The sequence below is a fragment of the Galendromus occidentalis genome, unplaced genomic scaffold, assembly GCF_000255335.2.
Source record: "Galendromus occidentalis unplaced genomic scaffold, Mocc_1.1 scf7180000076500, whole genome shotgun sequence".
Lineage (NCBI taxonomy): Eukaryota > Metazoa > Arthropoda > Arachnida > Mesostigmata > Phytoseiidae > Galendromus > Galendromus occidentalis.
In genome coordinates, this window is record NW_003804489.1 from 662,923 (window position 1) to 684,770 (window position 21,848).

General features: G+C 51.8%; 2 protein-coding genes across 2 annotated transcripts; both read right to left on the reverse strand.

Annotated features, from left to right (window-relative positions):
• Nucleotides 1–5,869: 5,869 nt before the first annotated feature.
• LOC100902108 (drebrin) lies at nucleotides 5,870–9,518 on the reverse strand. The gene is made up of 5 exons (XM_003739368.1): nucleotides 9,375–9,518; nucleotides 8,644–8,901; nucleotides 8,130–8,534; nucleotides 7,622–7,924; nucleotides 5,870–5,977 (listed from the first exon to the last, which is right to left on the reverse strand). The coding sequence occupies exons 1-5, from the start codon at nucleotides 9,516–9,518 to the stop codon at nucleotides 5,870–5,872; spliced, it is 1,218 nt and encodes a 405-aa protein (XP_003739416.1).
• Nucleotides 9,519–11,794: 2,276 nt separating this feature from the next.
• Nucleotides 11,795–20,113, reverse strand: LOC100897378 (probable phospholipid-transporting ATPase IIA). Its single transcript, XM_018642067.1, has 12 exons — nucleotides 20,028–20,113; nucleotides 19,809–19,919; nucleotides 18,127–18,378; nucleotides 17,060–17,508; nucleotides 16,790–16,962; nucleotides 16,482–16,648; nucleotides 15,322–16,325; nucleotides 14,962–15,204; nucleotides 14,447–14,848; nucleotides 13,891–14,343; nucleotides 13,604–13,807; nucleotides 11,795–12,025 (listed from the first exon to the last, which is right to left on the reverse strand). Exons 2-12 carry the CDS (start codon nucleotides 19,877–19,879, stop codon nucleotides 11,889–11,891), a joined length of 3,555 nt encoding a protein of 1,184 aa, XP_018497583.1. The 5' UTR covers nucleotides 19,880–19,919; nucleotides 20,028–20,113; the 3' UTR covers nucleotides 11,795–11,888.
• Nucleotides 20,114–21,848: the final 1,735 nt, after the last annotated feature.

Below are 21,848 nucleotides of genomic sequence, written 5' to 3' on the forward strand. Positions count from 1 at the left end.
CCTTACCCGGTCGTTTCGGACTCATGCATTTCCCATCGGAAGAGCAATTTCACTCAAACTTCCTGGTCTACTATATTTTCCACGCCGCACCTTCCTGGGAAATCCGGAATCGCGAACGATGGAAATCAAGGTAGGCAGGGAGCCAAACCTGAGAATTGCAATGAGGCCGGCAAAAATTGGTGAGTACCCCGCCAACTTCGTTTTCCAAGCTTCCTCAGATCTGCTCGCCTCCCAGCGGACCACCGGCGGCCCCGAATTCATCCGCGGATCCACCTGGTTGCTTCAAAGGCTCGCATTCGCCCCGAGATCTTGCGCAGCTTACCTAAGCGGAGTGAAAACACCGAAGAATTCCCGAGCCTTCAGTGTGACCTTCGGAGGACCACCGCTGACGGAGCGATCACTGAAGGGGAAAACGACATAATGGAACGAGCCGATCGCCGAATCTGGGCCCGAAGGAGCGAGGCGAGGAGAATAATCTCGCGCGCGCGCGCCCGCCGCATGTACTCAGATGTACGCCCGAGTAGAGGTGTTCCCGGCCGCTAGGCCTCGAGGACCCCGGTCCGAGCCCGGCGTCTCCTTTTCTACGGGCGGACATAGATGGAGAGGAGGAATCCCAAAAGATCGTTGAGCCCTTGACAGGTATTCGTTGCGTCCACTCGCTCACATTCAATGATTACGCCACGGCAGGGAAGAGAGACCGGACAGGTTCCCAGTTGATCGCTCCCGCGCGTAAGCGATAGAGCGGATAGTGAACGTATGGAGGCGCTGCGAGGCGACAGACGAATCACGGGCGACAATCCAAAAGTTTACGCCTCATTCTCGATGCGACGACATGACGTCAGACAAGAACTGCGACGGTCCTATGCTCGATTGACCACGGGAGCGACTTCTTCTTATTACTGCCGCCGCTCTCGTAACCCATTGAGTTTTGCTTGAGCGAGCGATAGGACAGGATTTGCTCACTCACTCAGACGCATTGAAAGTCCACCGCGACAATGGACACGCAACCCAGCATCGACCCTCACGGGCGATGCCGGCTCCGATCGTATCCGACGCAAGTGGGTCCGAACACGCTAAAGACCTGTAAACAGAGTCGTGGGAGCTGCCGGCGGCAACTGAGCTCGGATCGAATGAGACCAGATTTCTCGTTCACTCAGTCAGTCGATTCCTTGGCAACACCCGCCCTTCTGTTTCCATAATAAGTCCAGTCGTTCTCCCGGCTTCCGAACGGTCCTCTATGGAATTACACAGTGGGGAGCGATAGGGTTTGTTTTACGGCACGTAGCGCTCGCCGCGCCACGGCAATCTGTTTAGAAGAACTCGATGAATCTATTACGGTTATCCGATTTTCGGCGATTCGCTGTTACGATCGACAGAAAGTAGTTCAGCTCCTCCGGCGCGGTTACCAATTTTCTTTTTGTGATCGTAGGTACGTTGAACGATTCCAGTGAGCTGCTGCTCCAGAGCGACTGCCTAAAAATAAACACGAGTCCGCACGTCACAATTGTAAACAATAGAAAGCCCCGGATCGAGTCTCACTCTTGCGGTGTTCGCGTATATTTCCATGAGTTCCTCTATTGGCAAACCGCTTCCCTCAGCGAGTAGTGCGGAAATATAGATGAGAGTTGGAAAATAGCTCACGGATCGGACTCAAAAAAGTTGCATCGTATACTTTACGTCAAGCGAGACGTTTCCCCAGCGATCGCACCATGTCACAATCGAGGTTCGATTCTCGTCAAGAGCTTCGGACCTTATGCCTGAGCTCGTTTGACGCGCTCTCCGGTGTTTTAAGGAAGCTTGGGAAACTTTTCCGAGTGCAAGGAGCTACCGTGCCAAGTGAACGAGACGTTCAATAGCGCCATTTCAAAACATTCCCAGCCATTGTGACGCACTCTGTCTGGTACGGACAATTCGACTAATGGCCGGAGAAGGGCGAGAGTCACAGCGAGAAGGGAGGGGGGATTCGGTGGCTATGTCGCGAAGGGGAACGGAGGGGCAGAGCTATATTCACCGCTCGCTCACCTTCCTTCCTTCTTCCGCCCGCCTGCGTACCTGACCGCCTGCCCGCTACTCCCTGGGCTCCTCATCGCACAATCGGCGCTTCCAGCCGCATCCACCGGAGGAAATTCTCAATGAGAGCACAATCGGAACCCGAAAGTCCCTAATGAATCATTTGATGCATCGAAAATTTGGCTTCTTCTGTCTCTTCGGGTGTATCAGAACTCGCCAACAAGGGAACGTTCCCATTCATCCCCCCGAACGGCCGCATCCATCCAGCCGTGGGAAGTAGGCCTCGCCGCTCTACGAGATGATGATGGACGCAGGCAGAGATAAAGGCCTCATAGCCTGATGTCACTCCGAATCGTCGCGCCACAAGGATCCGGGTAGTTCGAAAGGAACCGAACGGGAATTCGGACGGTTGCCATGGGCTGCGTTCATATTAGGCGGCCCGCGTCTCCTCCAGGTCCCGTCTCGCTCTGAGTTCCTGTCGCGTCGGAGGCTCCCTTCAAAACGACCTTTCATTTTTCAAATGCGATCTTCGTTCCGGAGATAGATCATCGAAAGCGGTAGCGAGCCTCCTGCAGGAGTAGGTATATCGATCAAAAACTCGAGCTCGCCTAGTCCCCCCCCCCTCTTAGCTCAATCCAACGGATGATTTCCCCTGGATGGCCGGCGGGTTAATGCATCAAATGAACCCACCCAACAAACCCTTCAGAGACCCTGTGGAGGGCTTGCAAGGCGCATCATCGGCGTCTCGGCCGCCCGGTCTATCCAACGCAACCGGCTCGACACAATCGCGATTTGTTAAGAGTACGAAGACGGGAGGAACCGTCTCGAGGCAATTCCCTTCATGTCGAGACGATTAGCTCAGTCGGCGATCTTGTCCAGAATCGTATTCATCGCTTGCCATTCAGTTCGACGTCAGAGAGCGGTCCTCAGTCGAATGCATACCCTCGGAAACGCTTAGGATCTTGTTCTTTATCGCTTCCTCAGTGTTACTGCTCCTCCGTTCCCTGCGACTCGCCCGAGAAGAACAGTTGGCTGTCTGGTCGCCAAGCTTAGCAGCCAAATTCAATGGACTGGAAGCTGAAGATAGCGGAAAGATACAGTCGGCGGCTCCTACGCATCGGGACGGCTTCTCCCTGTCCAAACCACACTCGCCGTCTGCTGCTCGACTCGATAGCTCGCTAGATAGTTGCCCGCTCACGCTTGACCCCCGTCCGATCTCGGTTTCAGAACGTGTCCGAGCGAGCCGTAGCTGACCAACAACTCCCATTGCGGTCGTTCTCCCGGTAGCGAGTGAATGAAGCACGAAATATGGGAGCGACCGGTCAGCGACTTGAGAACGAAGTTGCCGCGTAAACAACGTCCGAGAGAAAGACAAAGAAATGAGTCTAATTTCGTTTCGTTCCCGGAGTTGTTTAGACAGAGTTCCGCTTGAAGAGCGCTTTATGCTTATCTCTGTGTATTCTGCTTTGCGGAACCGGATGAGAGATCTACAAGGAGGAATCTCTTCAGAGGAAAGTGTTACCCAGCGGATCGTCAGCATCAATTCCGCCGGCCTGCCCACCCGTCTAGCGACCAGCCAGAATGGTAGGATCTCCTCGGGATTTCCGAGGAGTCTTCTGAACAACAAGTACGTCGGAAGATGGATTACGCTTGTCAAGATACACCGACGTTTTATTTTCTGCTACGGTTCTTCCGCTTTTCTGGAGTGGCACCATCATCACCAACATCATCAGCAGCAGCCGCAGCGCAGAAAAGACTCTACGAGCCTTGACGCCAAATTCGCTAAAACGTCAGGGATCATTCTTCTGTATGGTACTCGTGTGTCGCCTCCGAAAGTCATCGGCCGACCGCTGCCCGAAGGTTAACTCTCGTCCGCCCTACGTGGACTGTCGTAGGCCGTACCCTGACCCCCGGAATTCCGATGTTGCCGTGAGCTATTAGGCTCGGTCTCAATTTCAAATTAATCTCGTAGCAACCCCGGTTGCAGCGATACCGACAAGGAATTTCTCCGTCGGAGTGCTTCCGATACGCTCGAAAATCCATTGAAGGAAAAGGTTTCCCCTCCGGGAGTCGAGTCCCTCACGGATCATTCTCCCTTAAACTGACAGATCCGCTGATCGTTAGTCCTTAGAGGAGCCCATTCCCGTCTTCCGCGGACGCCTCCCCCGCGTGCGTGCGTTCGTTCGTGCGTGGGAGGCGGCCTTGAAATATAATTATCGCCATCATCATTATTGGGGTGCGATAGACACTCGAGGAAATTCCGGTTCCGTCGATTCCATCAACAAAGCCGACCGCATCGAGATAGTCAGAGAAGCTAATGATCGTGCTCAGCGCCCTCCGCTTACCTACGGGAGTAATCCGATAGGTCTCACGAAAACAGCGGTGTCGATCTGCTGGAGAGAACGTCAATATCCCACTCCCCCTACTGATGGAGCGCGACTGTCCGTGATCGCAAAAGTCTCCAGAAACTCTTGAAATTCTCCTCAGAGCATCGGTAGTCGCAGTGGAGTCAGGGCAGCGTGCTCAGGTTGGGCATCTCATCCCGCATTCGCCGAAATAACCCACCCGCGGGGATCTACCTCGCCTCTCGCGCGGCCTTCCACTTGTATCACTTCGCCCGTCGCGGCGGCCCGCCCGGCGTCCCCGAACGTTCCCGCGGTCACAGATTAAGCGCTCTCCACAACGAAGTCCTATCCATACAATCCCGATTCCGTTGGATCCGAGTGTCTGAGATACAATCGATCCGAGTTTCCGAAAATGACAGGGGGACCTGAGATTTTACTCCTCTCTACTGTAGACTCTGTCTACTAATTGAGAGCTCTATCGGAATCAGGTCCGATCCATCGGCAGCGAGGATATTTCGACTGATTCGAGCAATCGCTGAATCTTCCCGTCATGAGATATTCATTGTGACGCTCGTAGTTAGTATCGTCGTGAAATTACTGACGCCGTATACGGTCCTATACAAATTCACCACTAGCCGGAGCACATCGCTGAAATTCGCCCATACGCTTTTCCACTTATCCCCGATCATAATTCATAATCCAATGATGCCCAAACGTTCATCATATTCGCGCATGTTGATAAAGCCGCTACAATCCTAGACTAGGCTCATCGATATCTATTGACAAGACAAATATCATTCATAGTGGGGGGGGGGAAACATTCCTCTGTGGATACGGCCTGAGTCCAGGTTAAGGAGGGCTCCCCAGGCTGGTTTCCATAATGAAGTCGCTACGAGGCTGACGGCGCTTGCGACTGTGCCAGTCACGGACGGCACCAACGGAGCACCGGCCGTCGGTGGCAACACGACAGGAACCAAGCAACGAGCAAACGATTCGACTGCGCGGATTTGATAGCTCTGTTCCAGGCACGATTCGCCGTAACCTGAGCGGCGGTGGTTTGCGCACAAATAGCGCTCGCATCGTCGAGGGGAATCCGCGGGAAAGCATTCGCTCACCAAGTGCGAGACTGTGACCACACACGCGAACAGAGAAAAATAATCATACGTACGTATTTGCGTAACGCGACTCGAATTTGATTTTCTTGGTCTGCCGCACCGTCAGCCCGCCACCGCTCACTGGCGAGCCATCGAACGGACGGTCGAGGCGGCCGTAGGACAAACCGTAAACACGGGGCGGATTCATTCGATTTATCGTCATCCAACAACCGGGGAGAAGCTGTCGGGACAATGTCCCGAAGTCTGCTACATGGGTTCGTCCTCGGTCAGTGCGTGGATTCGAACCTTTCGAACGATCTCGTCCCTCCGAGGTTAGGTCGATTGTCAAATCGTCCCTCTTTCGAATCATGCGCCGATCCTTTAGACCGAGTCCGTTCTCCGAAACCTCTGAAATTCTATCTACGGGCCCCCCGAGCACTTGTGTCCCGGGAAGAGACAAAAGGGAATGTCGTTTCCGACGTGTTCCTCCTTGTCCAGTGGGGCTGTAGTAGTGGTGCTGGAACTCACCTGGAGATGAATCCGTCAGGGTGGAAGGTTTCCAGGATGGCCTTTAGACGCTGGCCGAGTTGGACACCGACGGAGCTGGTCCTCGAAGCTCATCCACTTCACTCAATTTCGCATCTAGGGTCCCAATTTCTGCTGGGGACTGGGACCACTCCACGCCAGTTCGCACACTGCTGTGCCGTGGGAAAGAACGGAGGATCCCGCAGCAGAAATGATGTCTTGATCTCCGCTGCATGCGGAGCAATACATACGGGCCTTTGTGCGACTGCCGTGGCGCCCTCGCCGGCCTTTCGGTTAAGCTGACGTATTTTTCAATGGGCTTGACCGTGACTGATCACCCAGGCGGGTCGCAGTTTTCCGTCATATTCAGCGGGAGAAATAATTCGAGCCGGCTGTTACATGATCATGACGCTATGATCACCGACTTAGCGTAGGTCGTGCTCTTCAGACTCTCAAGCAAATGTCAACCCAGCATGGTCCCGAGCGAGCCTCTCAGAATCGATGGCACAGAACATTGGATATCGATGAAGTATAAGTGGCAGTATAATGGAACTCGGCTTCAACCGGAAAACCCAAATTCTTCCGAGAGCATGGGAGATACGCTGCTCCAGGTACATGAATGCCCGGGGGGATAGAGGATACTCTTGGCGACGAAGGTCCGCTGATGGAATATCCACGCAAACATAGAGAGGTATTGTCCTTTCCTCTCAGCATAGCTAAGTGTACTTCGATAGATGAATCGAATACCAGTTTCTCCTTCAAAGCCACGGGATGTGACGCGTGCCAATCGCCACTGAGCGCCAGGAGGGCGCCTTGCGGGGATCCATGCATGCCTTGCGAAATGTCCTTCAAAGCCTCAAATATTCCCATGTTTGGAGAACTGTATCGGAATAAACCCCTCGGACGTAACATGGATCACAGGAGTAATGTCTCTTGGCGAGCTTGCCCGTTCTAGGTTCGAATCTAATTCCAGAGGAGGTGTCCTCATCGAATCGAGCTCTTCCGGAGGAAGACTGAGAATCCTAAGATCCGACCAGACGAGGACAATGTTTATTTGCTGACTACTTGTAAGGATTTTCCCGCTCTCTTAGTTAGTGCCAACTTTCCACAGTCCAGTAGATATCATGAGGCGAATCCCTTGATATTCAGCGTCAATTAATTTCCCGTACCTAAGAATTCGTTCATCTATAATAAGCTTTCTTCACACAAATCACATCATCTTTTATATCGGAACAATATACAAGAATCAGCAGTTCCGGATTCGTTCCGAATCACGCACGAACTCTTTTCTACTGGGACGGGTAGACCGAGCGTTCTCGATGCCTGCTCGTTCGGGAAAGCTAATCTCGTCTTTGAGCTTCAGGTTCCGGATGGTTCATTCGTCGAGACGGAGTAATTCGTTCCAGAAGGAACGTGAATGTCGCTCTTCGTCGGAGTTGTCTAATCCGTCCCAGCCGATGAGATTTCAGACAGACCGCTCGAGTTTGGGGGTCAGACGAGCTGCAAGACTGTCATAAGCCGTTCAGAGCTTACAACTTAAAAATATCCTCTTTGTTGTTGCTGCTGCGATTGCTGCGCCTGCTGCTGTGATTGTTGCTGCTGCTGCTGTTGTTGTTGTTGTTGCTGCTGCTGCTGTTGAGCCGCAACCATTTGAGCTCGCTGTTGGTGCTGAATAGCTTGAACCAGTTGGTGCTGTTGCTGGAAAGCTGCCACAGCGGCGGGACTCGAGGTTGGCGGCTGTTTGTGATCTCGATGAGGTGTCTGAGCTCTCTCTTGACGTTCGCGCTCTCTACGTTGAGCTGCCGCCGCCAGCTGATGCGCAACCATCTGTTGATGCTGAATGGCCGCAGCTGCTGATGACGTCGGAACGCTCTTATTGTGCTCGTTCCGAGCTGCCGCGGCAGCAGCGGCCGCTTGCTGTCGCTGGGCCGCGACGGCGGCTTGCAGTTGCTGGAATGTCATGAAATTCAGAGACTCAGCAATTGGAACTCCTACCGCTAAACTCGAAAAATCCAGGCACGAGACTCGAAAATTCCGGGGAAAAATCAGTTGGCTGCACTCTTCCGTGGCGGGTCGGAGCATGTATTTCGAAGACAACCAATGTACCTATGATTGAACTACAGCCGACAGGTTGGCAGACGCTTCCGGTACTCACAGCTTGCTCCTGGTACTTTTTCTGCTCTTGGACGGACGTTATGGCCACCATATGCTGAGGGCCGAAAACCCCCGGCTGTCCGGGATGGTACACCATCTTATCGCCCCCGTAGGGGTTTGGGAATGGATATTGGAGATTCTGCTGGCCGGCTACGTAGTATACGGGTGAGGGCGAGGGATACGGCCCCGAAGCTAGTTTCGGTTGGTACCCCGGTGCGGCGGAAACCGCTGCTGATGTCGCAAACCGTGGATTGGCTTTGTAAGCGTTGTAACTCGTAGGGTACTGTCCCGCCGAAGGTACGGGCGGCGAAGGCGAATGATGCCGTTTTAGGGGAGGCCGATGGGGTTGCGGGGTAGCCACCTTGTGTCCTGAACCCGGGTGAGCGCTAGTCATGTAACGCTGATCCTGTATAGGAATTCAAGAATATTTTTAAAGTACTGAGGACCGACCGAAGTCATGAAATACTTGGGACCGTGGACCTGGAACATCTCCCGCAGTACGAACAGCGACTCACCGAAATGTATACAGGACCGGGTATGTCCGGTCTTTGATGCGAATGATGCTGTGCTTCCTGCAGGAGCTTCTGTTGTTGAGCGAATTGCATCATGTGTTGCTGATTGATCTGCTCCTGCTGCATTTTTCGCTTCGCGTCGTCTTCGTTCCACATTTTCTTCAGTTGTAACACGAGATCTTGCTTCTCGGAGCGAAGCTGTTGGAGTTTTTTCTCCGAAGCAGCTACCTGGTCCTTGATCTCCTCGAGAGTCATGGCGTCCTGCAGAAGGATTTTCGTAGATTAATCATGACATTTCCAGCTGTGCGGGAAGTCCTGCCGTCGGTGATCAGCCCTTTCGGCAATGTCTTTCGGAGACACCTCGAATGCACACGGATGTCGACTGTGGCATTCTCTCTCCGCTTCTTCTTCCTTGGCAACGATTCGTCTCAAGGACCGTTTCCAAACATATTTCGAAACAAAGTGACAATCGGCTGACTTCGAGTCTGCTGCCCGTAAACCGATCGATGCGAATCACCCGTGTTCTCGGCGAGGAAATGCGAGACTTTTCCCGTTGAGAATATTCTAAGAGCGACGACAGAGATCGATCGGTGGATCGATGGCTCGGCTCAGAGGACGTGACTCAACGATTCCGGGAGAAGAAATTTCGTTCCATCGAGCGGAACGAAGAATCCTATCGCTGGAAAAAATCGCACGTGGATTCATGAACTCGATGACGGAGCAGAGTGACTCACCCTTTTTCTCTTTTGCTCCATTTCACGACGCATCTGTTGGATGGCTTGGTCAGCCTCGATTTCTTGTTTCTTCTTCTCCCGTTGCAACAGAATATGGGCTTTCAGCTGGTTCCATGTACTTAAGCCCATCTTGGGTCTCTCCATGACTAATGAGGCTGAATGGGTCATATCGCTTCCGGGATCAATTTTCTCTGAGCGAATGTCTCTGAGCCCTCCGGGAGTTGCAGGGATCGTTCCGGGCTTCCTTTGAAAATTGCTTTGAAGACAAAAATGCGCCCCGCTTTCACCGCGCTCGTTGGAGTCCGGAGTTCAGTCACTGTGACAGCGTTGGTCTGAAAGAATATGGCAATATCAGTCAAACAGCGGCTGTCATTGTGAGCGCAAGTCATGAGTCTCGATATTGTGATTCCCGCTCCATCTGCGGTCTTTCTCGCGGGCCCGGAAAAACTGTAGCGGCCGACTTTGCTTATGGATCATTCGTTCCTACGTTTCAGAGGGGGAAGCGAGCTCAGAATGGAATTAATGGACTAGGCCGGCCGCAAGAACTTTCGCGAGGAGATTGAGGCGAACTGGTCGGATGTTGACGCCAATCGATAATAATTGCTTGTCCGATATAGACTTCAGGAGGACCGAGGCAACAAGGAAAAATCCATTGTCTCCGCAGACAACGCCGAGCTTAAAGCCTCGGGCTGAAGCTTATGGTTGAGACTCGGATGCCGGACGACCTGATTCCCGGAAGTGAGCGGTTTTCGATTAGATACACTCGAATCCCCCCGGAATCATGATTCCGTCGATTGAATCTGACCGAATGCCGACAGGCGGAAGAATGCTCCACCATCTCAAGCGAAAAATATGTTTGTATCCGCTCGTATGGGTCCTTGACATCCCATTCACCGGCGGAGCCCCCTGTACCAGCCAGGGAGCCAACAGTTACCCTATCCTCTGCAGTTTCGGGGAATATTCCTGCGAGGGAAGCCTGTGATTCGCGGAGGGAGCAGAGATTACTGAAGAGAACGCCTAAAAAGCAAGTGCTCATTGCGTTTGAAAGCGCAGTGGGACGAACAGGGTCGCGTCCACGACCACGGCGATCTTCGGTGGCTTACCTTCCAATCCGATGTTTTTCACTCACTTAACACATCGAAGTCATCGGATAAAGGGCGAATTTTACATCTCGGGCACGATCCGAAGTTTTCCTATTTTGATGTTTCCCAGGCGGCCGCCATTTTATCCGAGAGGCAGCGAAACAGCGGCGGCCGCAGACGACAGAGAGAGTGTTTCAAAACCTTATTCATCTCCTTTGCCCGGCCTGATCCTCGCGCTGGTTCTTCATTTGACGCTCCTCCCTTCTGAGATTCCTCAGCTCTTGAATTGTTCCCCTGGCTACACACGGGGAGCTTGCCCATACAAGAGCGAAATCGTGATGCACTCCGTCATCGGGCCCCAATGTTTACGTTTCCCTCTGAGGCCGAGAGGGAGAAAGAGAGCGACAGCGCGGCAATCTTGAACGCTTGACGGATCCTCGCCTGTCAGGACTATGGAGTCAAACATCCTCCGGAAAAATATCGCACTCCGAAAAATCATGAGTGAGGAACGGTGGTTGGACCTGAAGACTTGGACAAAGGAATCACATGGATTTCTTGCTCGTATCTCGTATCGATAGACCGCTCTCCGATGACCTCCAGACCAGAATAGTCAAGCGACATCAGCGGTTAGAAAGTTTTGCTCGGAGGCCTTGCGACTTCGAATCGAGCGCTGCGCGCTCGAAGTCACTTCCACCGTACTCGAGATCAATCCCGCGGGAATTCGACAGAGATCAAGAAGGTCCCCATGGTATTGGAAGACAAAGTGAATGGATGACTCCATGGACGTGACGAATAATCAGAGGCCATCGGACTCTAAATCGATGCCATCATTGACTAGGAGCGCCCGTCAGGTGAAAATATAGCATTTTCTCTTCGCGACTAGTGAGCACCTGTATCCGCAGATCCGGAGGGAAATCGTGGATATTTATCAGACCTGGTCTCTTCTGATTAATCTGGGCTCGGTGGCATACCTTACCTGATCCCAGGCTGTCATTCTCTATCGGAGTCCACAAATATGATTTTCTACTACGATTTTTCAATTCATGCCTACGCGGGAGTTGGCGTCCGAATACAAGAGTTGGTCCCTGTCGGACACTTTTCCATTGATTGCAGATGTGTGCATTCTTCCGTGATGCATGAATTTTTTCGAGATTGAGCCAGGAGGTTGCTTCACAGCTCTTGAGGGATGTTCACAGCTCACCTCCGCCGCGGAAGGGTTTGGCAATCAATGTTGAGAGAATCTGTATTTTTATAAGTACCTACATATGTCTAGTATTACCCTGCTCCGGCAAGGATATGACTTGGTATATGATATCAGATGGAAGAAGAAGTTTTACGTCTTTAAACAGATATCACAATGAATTTTATTCTCAATACTCTCATTACTTTCATACCTTCATTACTTTCGAAAACTCCCATTAAAACCCGGAGTCTACTGCTGCAATTTAGTCAGCGATGTCGGTGCGACTTTCCGATGCAGATATTTCAGGACATACAATGGTAGACACGAAACAAGGGTGACCAGGATCACCTTGTAGAGGAACTGAGGACTCTGGATGAAGTTTACGTCTGTAAGAAAGAGATGATCATTTATCGAGCAGCTCCGAGCGATGAACAACGAGCATAGTGTTATCATGCGGTAACGTGCGCAACGATGACTATCCGATACTCGATCGATACTACGGTGCTCCCGTCCGCATGCCGGCGAGTAAGCAAGTAAACGCCGCACGATTTCGTCGGAAAATCGACTCTAGGGACAACGATCGCTTTCTTACTTTATTAGACTCATCATCACCAGCATATACAACTGTTTTGATAACAATAAATATTTTTCCTGCATCGTCCGGAACGTGGGTGTGTCGTGGCACGATTCGCCAAAACAGAGTCAAACCGTGATTACTCTCCCAAACATTCTGTTGATCTGTGGACACTAAGCTGCCCGGGGAAACCCCAGGTGAGAACTCGCTGGTCCACCTAGTCACCACATGACGAGCTGGGAGATACGCCAGACACTGTGGGGAGCACACGTCGCGGCGTTGCAGCGGCGATACAGTTGAGATCAGAGTCCGATATTTATGATAATTTAGAGTAGCTGGGCGGGGCTACTTTCCGATGCATATACTTCAGCAACACGAGCGGTACACAAGACAACAAGGTCACACATACGACCTTGAATAAGAAATCGCGGCTCTGAATGAAGTTCTTATCTGAAAATTTAGATCGAATTAAACATAAGGAAACCAGAGGCAGGTCCGCAGCTGAGAGAAGACTAAATCCGAGTCTCAACCACGGAAGAGATGATCTTGATTGGGGGAGCATTCGATCTTTTTAATTACTCCAATCGCAAGTGATGCAGAAGAGAGTGGAAAATGTGAAGACAGCCAAGATTTTCAGAAACATAGATTCACTTTACATCGAAAGCGTCCCCTCATTTCTATTGATCAGAGGGAATTGAGAATTTGATGTCTGGATACCAATTCAAGCTGAGTCTCTGGGGCGGCAATGATCCGAAGCCATCGATTGACTGCTACTGTGCGTCAAATACGCGGAGAATCGTCCCGAGATATACATATGTATGTATAGCATTCTGATTGAGATAATTCCATCCCTCGAGCTCAGGAGACTTGCGCTTGAATCAGTCCCACAACAAATAACTGAATTGAGCTGTGAAGTACGAAGTGTTGTTTCGACAAAGAGGAGGTACTCACCTCGAGCGTGATGAAAGAAAAAAACGTGGAAACCGAATCGAAAAACAACCAATGAAGGAACAGGAAACGTTTGTCTGTCGCGATCATCGGCCAAGCGTGTGGAGCTCACTTATCGGGGGCGATCTTCTTCGACAAGCCATAATGCGGTGCAAGCCGATGTTGGAACTGTCAGAATTTTCATTTTCGTTCGGCTATAGACGCAAACGGGCCCGTTTTACGAGATTGAAACGGCCCAAAAACTCAAGAGGGAGACAGCCAAGCCCGATTCGCAGTCATCGTGGAAACGTACAGCCTTACAAACGAAACGAGTGCCACGCTCTTCCGGAAAACTACATGCTAGCGACTCGTGTAATTGCATCAACAAGAAAATCGGAAGCCCCTCTATCATGTCAAGGAAAATGAAATGATCTCGAAGTCTACCCCCATCCCGTTGACTCACCAAAGGACTCTTTCAGAATGAAGAGTGACGCGACGTAGATCCCTAACGATAGCAGTTCGGCTGCCAACATGAACCAATGCCACGTTCGGATTGTCAAAGCTACCATGAGCAGCTCAGTGAGGATCAGAGCCGTGAAGGATATCGCCACGATGTGTATGAACTCGTCTTCAAAGAACACGAGAGCACCGTACATGATGATGGCGCCTGCAATGCGGGAACACTTGTCAAGGAGGATCCTCGCGATCGATGCCGAATATCCGGATCGCGACAAGGAATGCATCACTCACCCTGATAGATGCTGACCAGCACCCAGATGAAGAACGTTTTATAAGACAAGGAGCGCCCTTTGCCCATTTCTTTATATAGCTCGGGGTACGTCAGAGCCGTCTCCGGCGTGACGTCTTTGTCGAGCACCAGGGAGAACACAGGGAACATGGTGTACACCGTGGCGTAGCCGACCATCAGGAATCCTTGGTATAAGGCCACCGATGCGAAGTAGAATACCGAACTGAAGACAGCCTGCATCACCGAGATGATGAGTCCTCGGTGGATGATGAACTGAGATAGGGCTGCGGATCGCTTGTAACTGTATCTTCCGTGGACGAGAAGTAGTCGGCTAACGTGTGAGAATTGCGTGATCGAAAAATCAGCCGCCAGAGACGCCTGACGTCCTTCTTTACCCACGATACCGATTCCTGCGTCAGCTGCTTGGATCATGCTGACGTCGTTGCCTCCGTCTCCTGTGAATGCGAAGAAATGATTTGGAATTTCGGAGAACGCTGGGGTTCGAATTGAGACACCGGGTGCCCACCTCAATGCACAATCCCATCATCGAGGTCTCACCTATAGCTGCTGTACGTTTCTGGGTATGCCGTTTTATCAACTCGACCACCTGCGCCTTCTGGGTGGGGGAACAGCGGCAGCAAACGACCGCGGGACACTGGCAAGCGAGTTCCATGAACTCTTTGGCATAGTGTTTGAGACAGTTCTCGAGAGAGTCGCCGCTGATGACTAGAGCTGCATCGTTCTTCTTGCGGAATGCGTTCATTTCTTCGTGGGCACTGACTCGATCGGTTACTGTATCGAAAACGTGCACATCCTTCATCTTCGACACCAGGCGGGATGATTTCGCAATCGAGGTTGCCGTCTCGAGTTTGTCACCCGTCAACATCCAAACCTTGATGCCAGCGTTCGAAAGGAGCTCCAGCGTCGGTTTCACGTCTTTCTGAAGCTGATCCTCGACGCCTGTGGAAGATGAGAATAATTTTCCGTATTGGGCTTCCGGTAGGAGACACGTCGATCCGAGGAACGGACAGAGCTCTTATCAATCACGTGACGTAATGCTTATACGTCCGTACCTGTTAAGCAGACGAGCTCGAGGTCTTTCTCGAGGCTCATCAGAACTTCGTTAACCCGCTCTTGGCGATCCTGCATCGCCACTTTCGCTTTGTGTAGCCTGGTCTGGAATTCGGCGTACATTTCCTCGGTCAAACTCTTCTTCGCGACGACCAAAGTCCGCAGACCTTCGCGAGCGAGGTTGTCGCATTCTTCTTCCAACCAATCGTTGTACTGCACGATTTGCGACATGATCATGTCGGCACCTGCGGGATCAATTTTTTTTTTCTCAGTCAATTTTTCCGCGTAGGAGACTCCCGATAGATATCACGGTCAAAATAAACGAATGGAGACTCTCGTCCCGCCCAAGAAGCGAAACTCACCCTTCATGAGGAACGTGATTTCTCCGCTATTTTCTTCCCGGACGATAATTCCCATTCTCTTGCGTTCCGATGTGAATGGGAAAGTTTCGAGAATAGTGTACGTGAGTTTGTTCCCGTGGGGTGTCTTCAATTTCATCTGAGTGATATCTCTCGAAACCAAGGTGAGCCCAACGCATTCGGTCCACTCGACAAGAGCGACTTCGTCCGGCGATGAGGCTTGGTACACGACCGCCTGTTTGTCGCAAGGCTCGACGCTGCCGAAATTCGACACAGGACACCGAAGTGGAGTCGAAGACGACGACGACGAGGTGTCCAAATGATCCTCCATACCTGCCATTTGACCTTTCGAATGGCGATCCATCATCACAGTGTCTGATGATTGACCACTGGCATTGTCATACACGGGCGTAACGTTGTGACACAGGGCTAGAGCCCACACGGCGTCGTGAACTTTGACCGCTTTGCTCTTCTTCGTCACCCTCGAGGTGGATGGTTGCATGGTGAGCAGCTCGCGGTTGCCTGCCGGGTCGTACCAGTGGGCTAGGATCGTGCGGATTTCCTCGAAGCCTTCGGCGCCGTAACCTTGATCACCGACGTGGAGCCGTTTGAAGATCATCTCGTTTTTCGTGAGGGTTCCAGTCTTGTCCGATAGCAAGTAATTGATTCTCCCGAGCTCTTCAGGGATCGTCGTTGACCTCACTACGGTATTGGGTATCCGCCCGTCAGCCTGGATCATATACGAATAGCACACCTTTCCGATATCCAGGTTAACCCGCAGTGAGATTGGGACGATGTACGAGAACAGGAGAATGTATCGGATCAGGTAGTTCCACCACGGACCGTCGAATCCCTTCAAGATGACCATGACCAGCGCCAGAACGATGACGGCGGCGACACAAACTTTCGTCAACGAATTTATTTCTTCATCCAACAAACCGATCTTGCTTCGGGACTCGTTGTTGTTCATCATAGATCTGGTCTCAATTCCGGTGTAGATGACGCATCTATGGGAAGAGAGGGAGAAACAGACATGGTAGACGGTCGAAGTTGAAGTTCCCGAGAACGAGGAGAACTAGAGGGGAACCTGAGCCCGCGAACATTGATCCACTATCCAGACAGAAGCGTGAATTGTCAGATGGACTTATACCGCGAGCACTCACCCGACAGCTGTTCCTGAAGCCACGACGGTGTTGGCCCAGAGCGTGTTTTCCACAGCGAGGGGTTCCTCATGATTCTCGTGGTCGTGTCGCTTGAAAGTGCCTTCAAAGTGATCGATGGCCCGCTTCGGGGCCTCAGCGTAGATCGAGGCATCCAGTTGCACGAGTTGCTACGGGGAAGGATATCGTGAGCAATCTGCGGAATATATGACTGGGTCTCCCGACTTTCCAGGCATAACTTCTGCTGACGACGGACTTCGTTCGTCGAACACTCTGCTCCGAGTTCCGTGTAACGTATTCACATCACCTACCTCCATGTGCTGGAGGTTTTGGGTTGTTCCGACAGCGAGTCGCAGTTTCCAATCAGTTTCACCGTCTAGCTGATCGGTTCGAATGAAACAGGTTCCGTTGCGTTCTGTCGTCCGTAGGAAAACCATATCCGCGGGAACTGTTTGATTTTTCTCCACGATGATGAGGTCCGATACTGGAAGAGTCTCACCATTAGTTTCTCATCCGACAGGGGGCGGATGAGCTCCATTATCAGGTGATGCGAAGTCCCACTGAGGCCGCGGCGGGAATACCTTTGATGTGTGCTGAGTGCACCTCGATGACTCCATCGGTGGTGAGTTTTTTGTATTTGCGGGAATTGATTTCTATGTCGCGTCGATATCGTCGATAGTCGTCGACGGCTTCTCGAATCAACGTTACGCACAGCACGAACACCAGCGGACCGTAGTAGGTGTAGGCGTAGCCGATTCGGAGATCAGGAATCAATTGGGTGAGACAGACAGCGAGGAAGTAGAGATTGAGGAAAAACTTGAACTGGTGGTACAGAACTAACGGTACAAACGTCAAGATGTTGTACTTCTGATTTCGAACTTTGTTGGCGGGGAATTTCTGATCGGTACTCTCGCGACTAAGGAACACCTGACGCGACTGTGGTTCCGTCTTCCGGAAACACGAGAAGCACCAGGACAGTGGCGAGCCTCGCATGTTCGTACAGCAAAAACAGAACAGACAACAGAGCCAGCTGGAAAAAGAATCTGACATTAATCTCGAGAAGCATTCCATGAAATTCCTCCGACTCGACCCTCCGGACGTAAGATCAGGAGTTATTTCGGAAATGAAAGGGAGTCGACTGTTGACTCTCGGAGCGGAGTTTATCTACGGAATCGATTCTTCCAGCTCTGGGGAGTTCTTTGACTGCAGAAACGTCTCAGGGAGTACAGGAGCTCTGGATGACCTTTCGCTCGCTCGGCTCATTCAGAGCGCGCCGGCAAAGGTCAGCAACATTTGTTAGGATCAAGGTGCGAGCGCAAGCATAGAGACTTTCCTTCCTCAGCGAGCACTAGGCATTTGCTGGTGCGGAATGTCTCACTTTCGGAAAAATCATGTGGAGAAAAGCCGGCTCGCTCGAAAAAATATGCTTTCTGACTCAAGAGTGCTATCGAGCCTAACGGGAACCGCTCCGATTCCAAGAGAGGGTTGCGTCGGAGTGCAACCAGAAGAAACTCCGACGCATAGATCAGAGGTTTGTTCGGGGTTCTGGGCAACGGAACCCAGATTAGGCAGAAGCCCACCAAACCAGCGCAAAACTCGGAAATCGAGAGGGAAGGCAAAGGAGCAGGAAAACCCAAACCAGACTAACCTGGATGGGTTGCTACAGCAGCGTTGCTTTAGTCTGAGTGAGATATTCTGCGACCTTTTGTTGTATGCGAACCTTTTGTTCTTCCGGCGGCGAGAACACGCTGAGCCAGAATCGAGGAGCGACGCTGCCTCGGAATCTTCGAAGTCGTCACCAGAGTCGCGACTGATTGAATCCCGACCCTTGGACTTCCGATTTCTAGCAGGCTCTACCGTAACCTCCACGTCGTTGGAATGTCGCAAACGGGCTCCTTGCCTGGAATAATGTGGCGAGACGATTAATCGGGATAATCACTGCGGTGAATGATGAATCCGGGGAGGATGGCACGAAATTCAATGCTTCTGCAATTATTCCACTGGATCCTGCGAGATTTCTGGCACGGAAGCAATCAATGGATGCTTCTCGCAAGCTGGCTCAATGCGAACTGATCCCGCAGAGCGACCGTCTGCTCCGTACCTGAAGATCGTGGGAGAATATCTATCCTCCCCGAAAACGCAGCACGCGAACTGGCTAGCCAGGGAAAAAGCACCATATCAAAGGGAAGATGATGAAATCGGGGAATTCTCGCAAGCCTCAGTCGGACCTGAGCCGGTCACTGAGTTTCCCATCCCGGAGCGGAAAATTCCGCGATTCATCAGAGCAGAGTCCGGAGGAACGAACTAAGAGAATTCAATCAGTCGAGCGATTGTCAACAATCAAGCTAGACACAAGGTTCGATAAGGCGGAAGCGACTCTTCCGAGATGGCGCTTAGCCTTCACTGACTGAAAGCCGATCCATGGCCAGAAACGAGAAGAGAGGAAATGTAACGGCGTGCCTTAGTGTGACAAAAGATACGCGATCGCTAATTTCGTTTTCCATTGAGTGCAATCGCACAATTCGTCATGCTTGATAGGGGGACGTTCACAGTTCCGGGATCTGGACTAGTTCAACTCCAATAGCGAGTACATCGTTCCTCCCTCACCGATATTGAGGAGTCCTATTCGGATCAACCTCTCTTCTCGCACGAAATGTATGAGCTTGAGGGGTCTATCGACAACGAGCCAAGTCCACGCTAGAAAAACGCGCTCCATAAAGACCGAAACAAGAAAAATGACAGAGCGGACTTACTGTCGATCCCCGAATCCGCGAGGAGGATCGGAACTGACGCCGCTCCTTGCCTCCGAGAGAAAACTCACTACGTTTTCACGCAAACCATCGTTTCAAGCTTCGCATGATCACCGCTCAAAAAATTTATTCAACCAGGCCGGCGGCAGTGGCCGTGTTCTGGTCGACCCAGCACAGTTGTTGCAAACACAGAATCTCTCCCAGTCGGCCGTCGGCGCAGAAACGACACCAACAACTACGCAAAAATCCTTGGACGACTGCCCCCGACGAGCGGTGGGAGTGAATGAATCGGAACCATGTATTCGGAGAATTTCGAGCCGTCGGCTCCGGCGAGCGTTCTTTCGAACAGCGAGAAGAATCGAGACGGAAGAATCGCTGTTCACGGGAGACCGGACGAGATTTGAAGAGTATTGTTCCTTGGAGGCGAAGGTCGCCCACAGCGACACCCTTACATCACTCCCTGCGTCTTCTCGCCTTGTGCTTGGACTTGTGTGGCTGACGAGAGTACTATTGATCCTCTCACTCGTCGGTGCTTACGCATCCAGAGGGATCTCACGCTGAGCTTCCATATTCCACCTACCTGGACTTGAGGGCGATGTTGTCAGTGAGGAGATCTCTCGCCTGGCGATTGGTCACGGAGTCCACGGCCATGGAAGTTTGACGACCATCCCAGCGGACTATACAGCGAGCACTGTAACGAAAGGACCTCGTTGAAGCTCAATCCGAGCTGAGCTACCGGAGCCGAATTTCCCACGTAATGGATAACGTTCAGACTTCGAACGAAAACGATGATTCATACACAACCGTCACCGTCTGACATTCACCGACAAACACACACCAACACTCACAACGCACGGCGGCCACAGGCACGAAGGAGAAAATGACAGGACAGCGACTTCGACGATACTTCCAATCGGGGTGGCGAACAGTAACGAACCTAAAGTTTGCCTCTCCTAAAGGCTTTCTGGGGCGTCAAGAGCAAGCGACGATGTCGACGACTCGCGGCTAAACTCAACAGACAGATACGGAGGCGATTAAGCGCCGCGGCCGCTGAACTCAGATGTGAACCAACTCCGCGACCTGACACGGGATGTGGATCTTCGAGAGCGACACTGGGGCCCTGTGGCTGGTGATTCTGGCGAATTGGCTCGTCCTTCGGGTACTTGCTGGTTCGGATCGATTATCGGTGGGCAGATCGATGACGGGTTGGCTGAGTCAGTGGTGGTCGACCACCGTAATGAGATTGCTCTTACCCTGGCAGCTGTTTGGCAGTATTCTGCGTCGTCCTCGATTGTGTCGAGGCACGGTGCACGACCGTGCACTCTGACAGATAAGAGACGATTCGCACTCGGTGGAGAAAAGTGGGATAGGAGTTCGTGAGAGGTTAATTCCAGCGAAATTTCCCCGATCTTCTGTGAAACACCACCACCACTATGCAGCTCCTTCCGTGAAACTTGACGATTCTTTGTGATGCTAGAAACGTCGGTGTCATTCAGCTCATTCCGAGTTTGGAAAGCTCTCGCGGGAAATCATGCTACTGACCAAACAGGATCCGTGAGCTCCCCAAATCTTTTCCAAGATAGTATCGCGGCGGGATAGAGCTAATTTGAGTAGAAACCAGAATTCTTTGAAAGAACCGTGCTCAGCAGCGGGTGTGTGGGTTCCAGGGATCGACGGAACAAGGAACGAACGAAGGTCCGTCAACAGTCTGCTGCCCACAAAAACTGACTCTGATTCGTGGCCATCGATTGAACGGATTCTTCCCGGTTACCAGTGACGGTAGTGCCTCCCTCAGTGATGATGGGCAGTTTTCAGCACTGTCCAGGGTCGCTATAAACTATGTCGACGTAAAGACGGGCTGCCTGGGCTCTCAGTCAGTCAGTCAAGCTGATGATGATCTCTGCCTGTCTTTTAAACTTGCCTTGTTCTACGTAGGAGACGGCTAGGATTACAATAAGGAGAGGGATGGAATTATTTTGGGAGCTAGCTACCTCAGTGGGGCAATGTGTAGACCGCCCGAGGGCATCTCCGATCGTGTAGCGAGGGATTGCGCCAATTGAGATCATGGGGGTTTCGCTTAAAGAGGAGCCGGCTCAGACTTGGCCGCTGCGGGGATTTCAGAAGCGGCATCACAGTATCTCCATGCAGCAGGCCAGGCATGCGAAATCGCAAAAGCATACTCATCCGATCCCGAGCTTTTTCCCCTACCATGCATAGATTCCACAAATCCACAGCCACATCCTGACTGATCCGTCGGGAGATAATTTCTTGTGATGAAGACTTGCTTCGATCCTCGATTTTCCATGGAGAAGTTTGTTCGCCAGTAAGTGCTTCTCAAGTTGGTCACGTCATCAGTTTCCCTGTTCCGCCAATCTGCCTTGATTGACGAGCCACGAGAAAATCGGACAGCTTGAGCCTATATAGGTAGCGCGAATGCACTGCGCCAAGACGAGCGCGACAGGCAAGAGCCAGGTCACGAGATGCAGATGACGGAAAACGGATCCCCATTTCTGAGGCGCAGTCCCCGCTTGGAATGCGTCGCCGGAGAGATCACAGTCTATGAGATGATCCGGAATGATTTTCTTTGATTCTGTCTCGGTGGCGTGACCTCAGCGCCTCT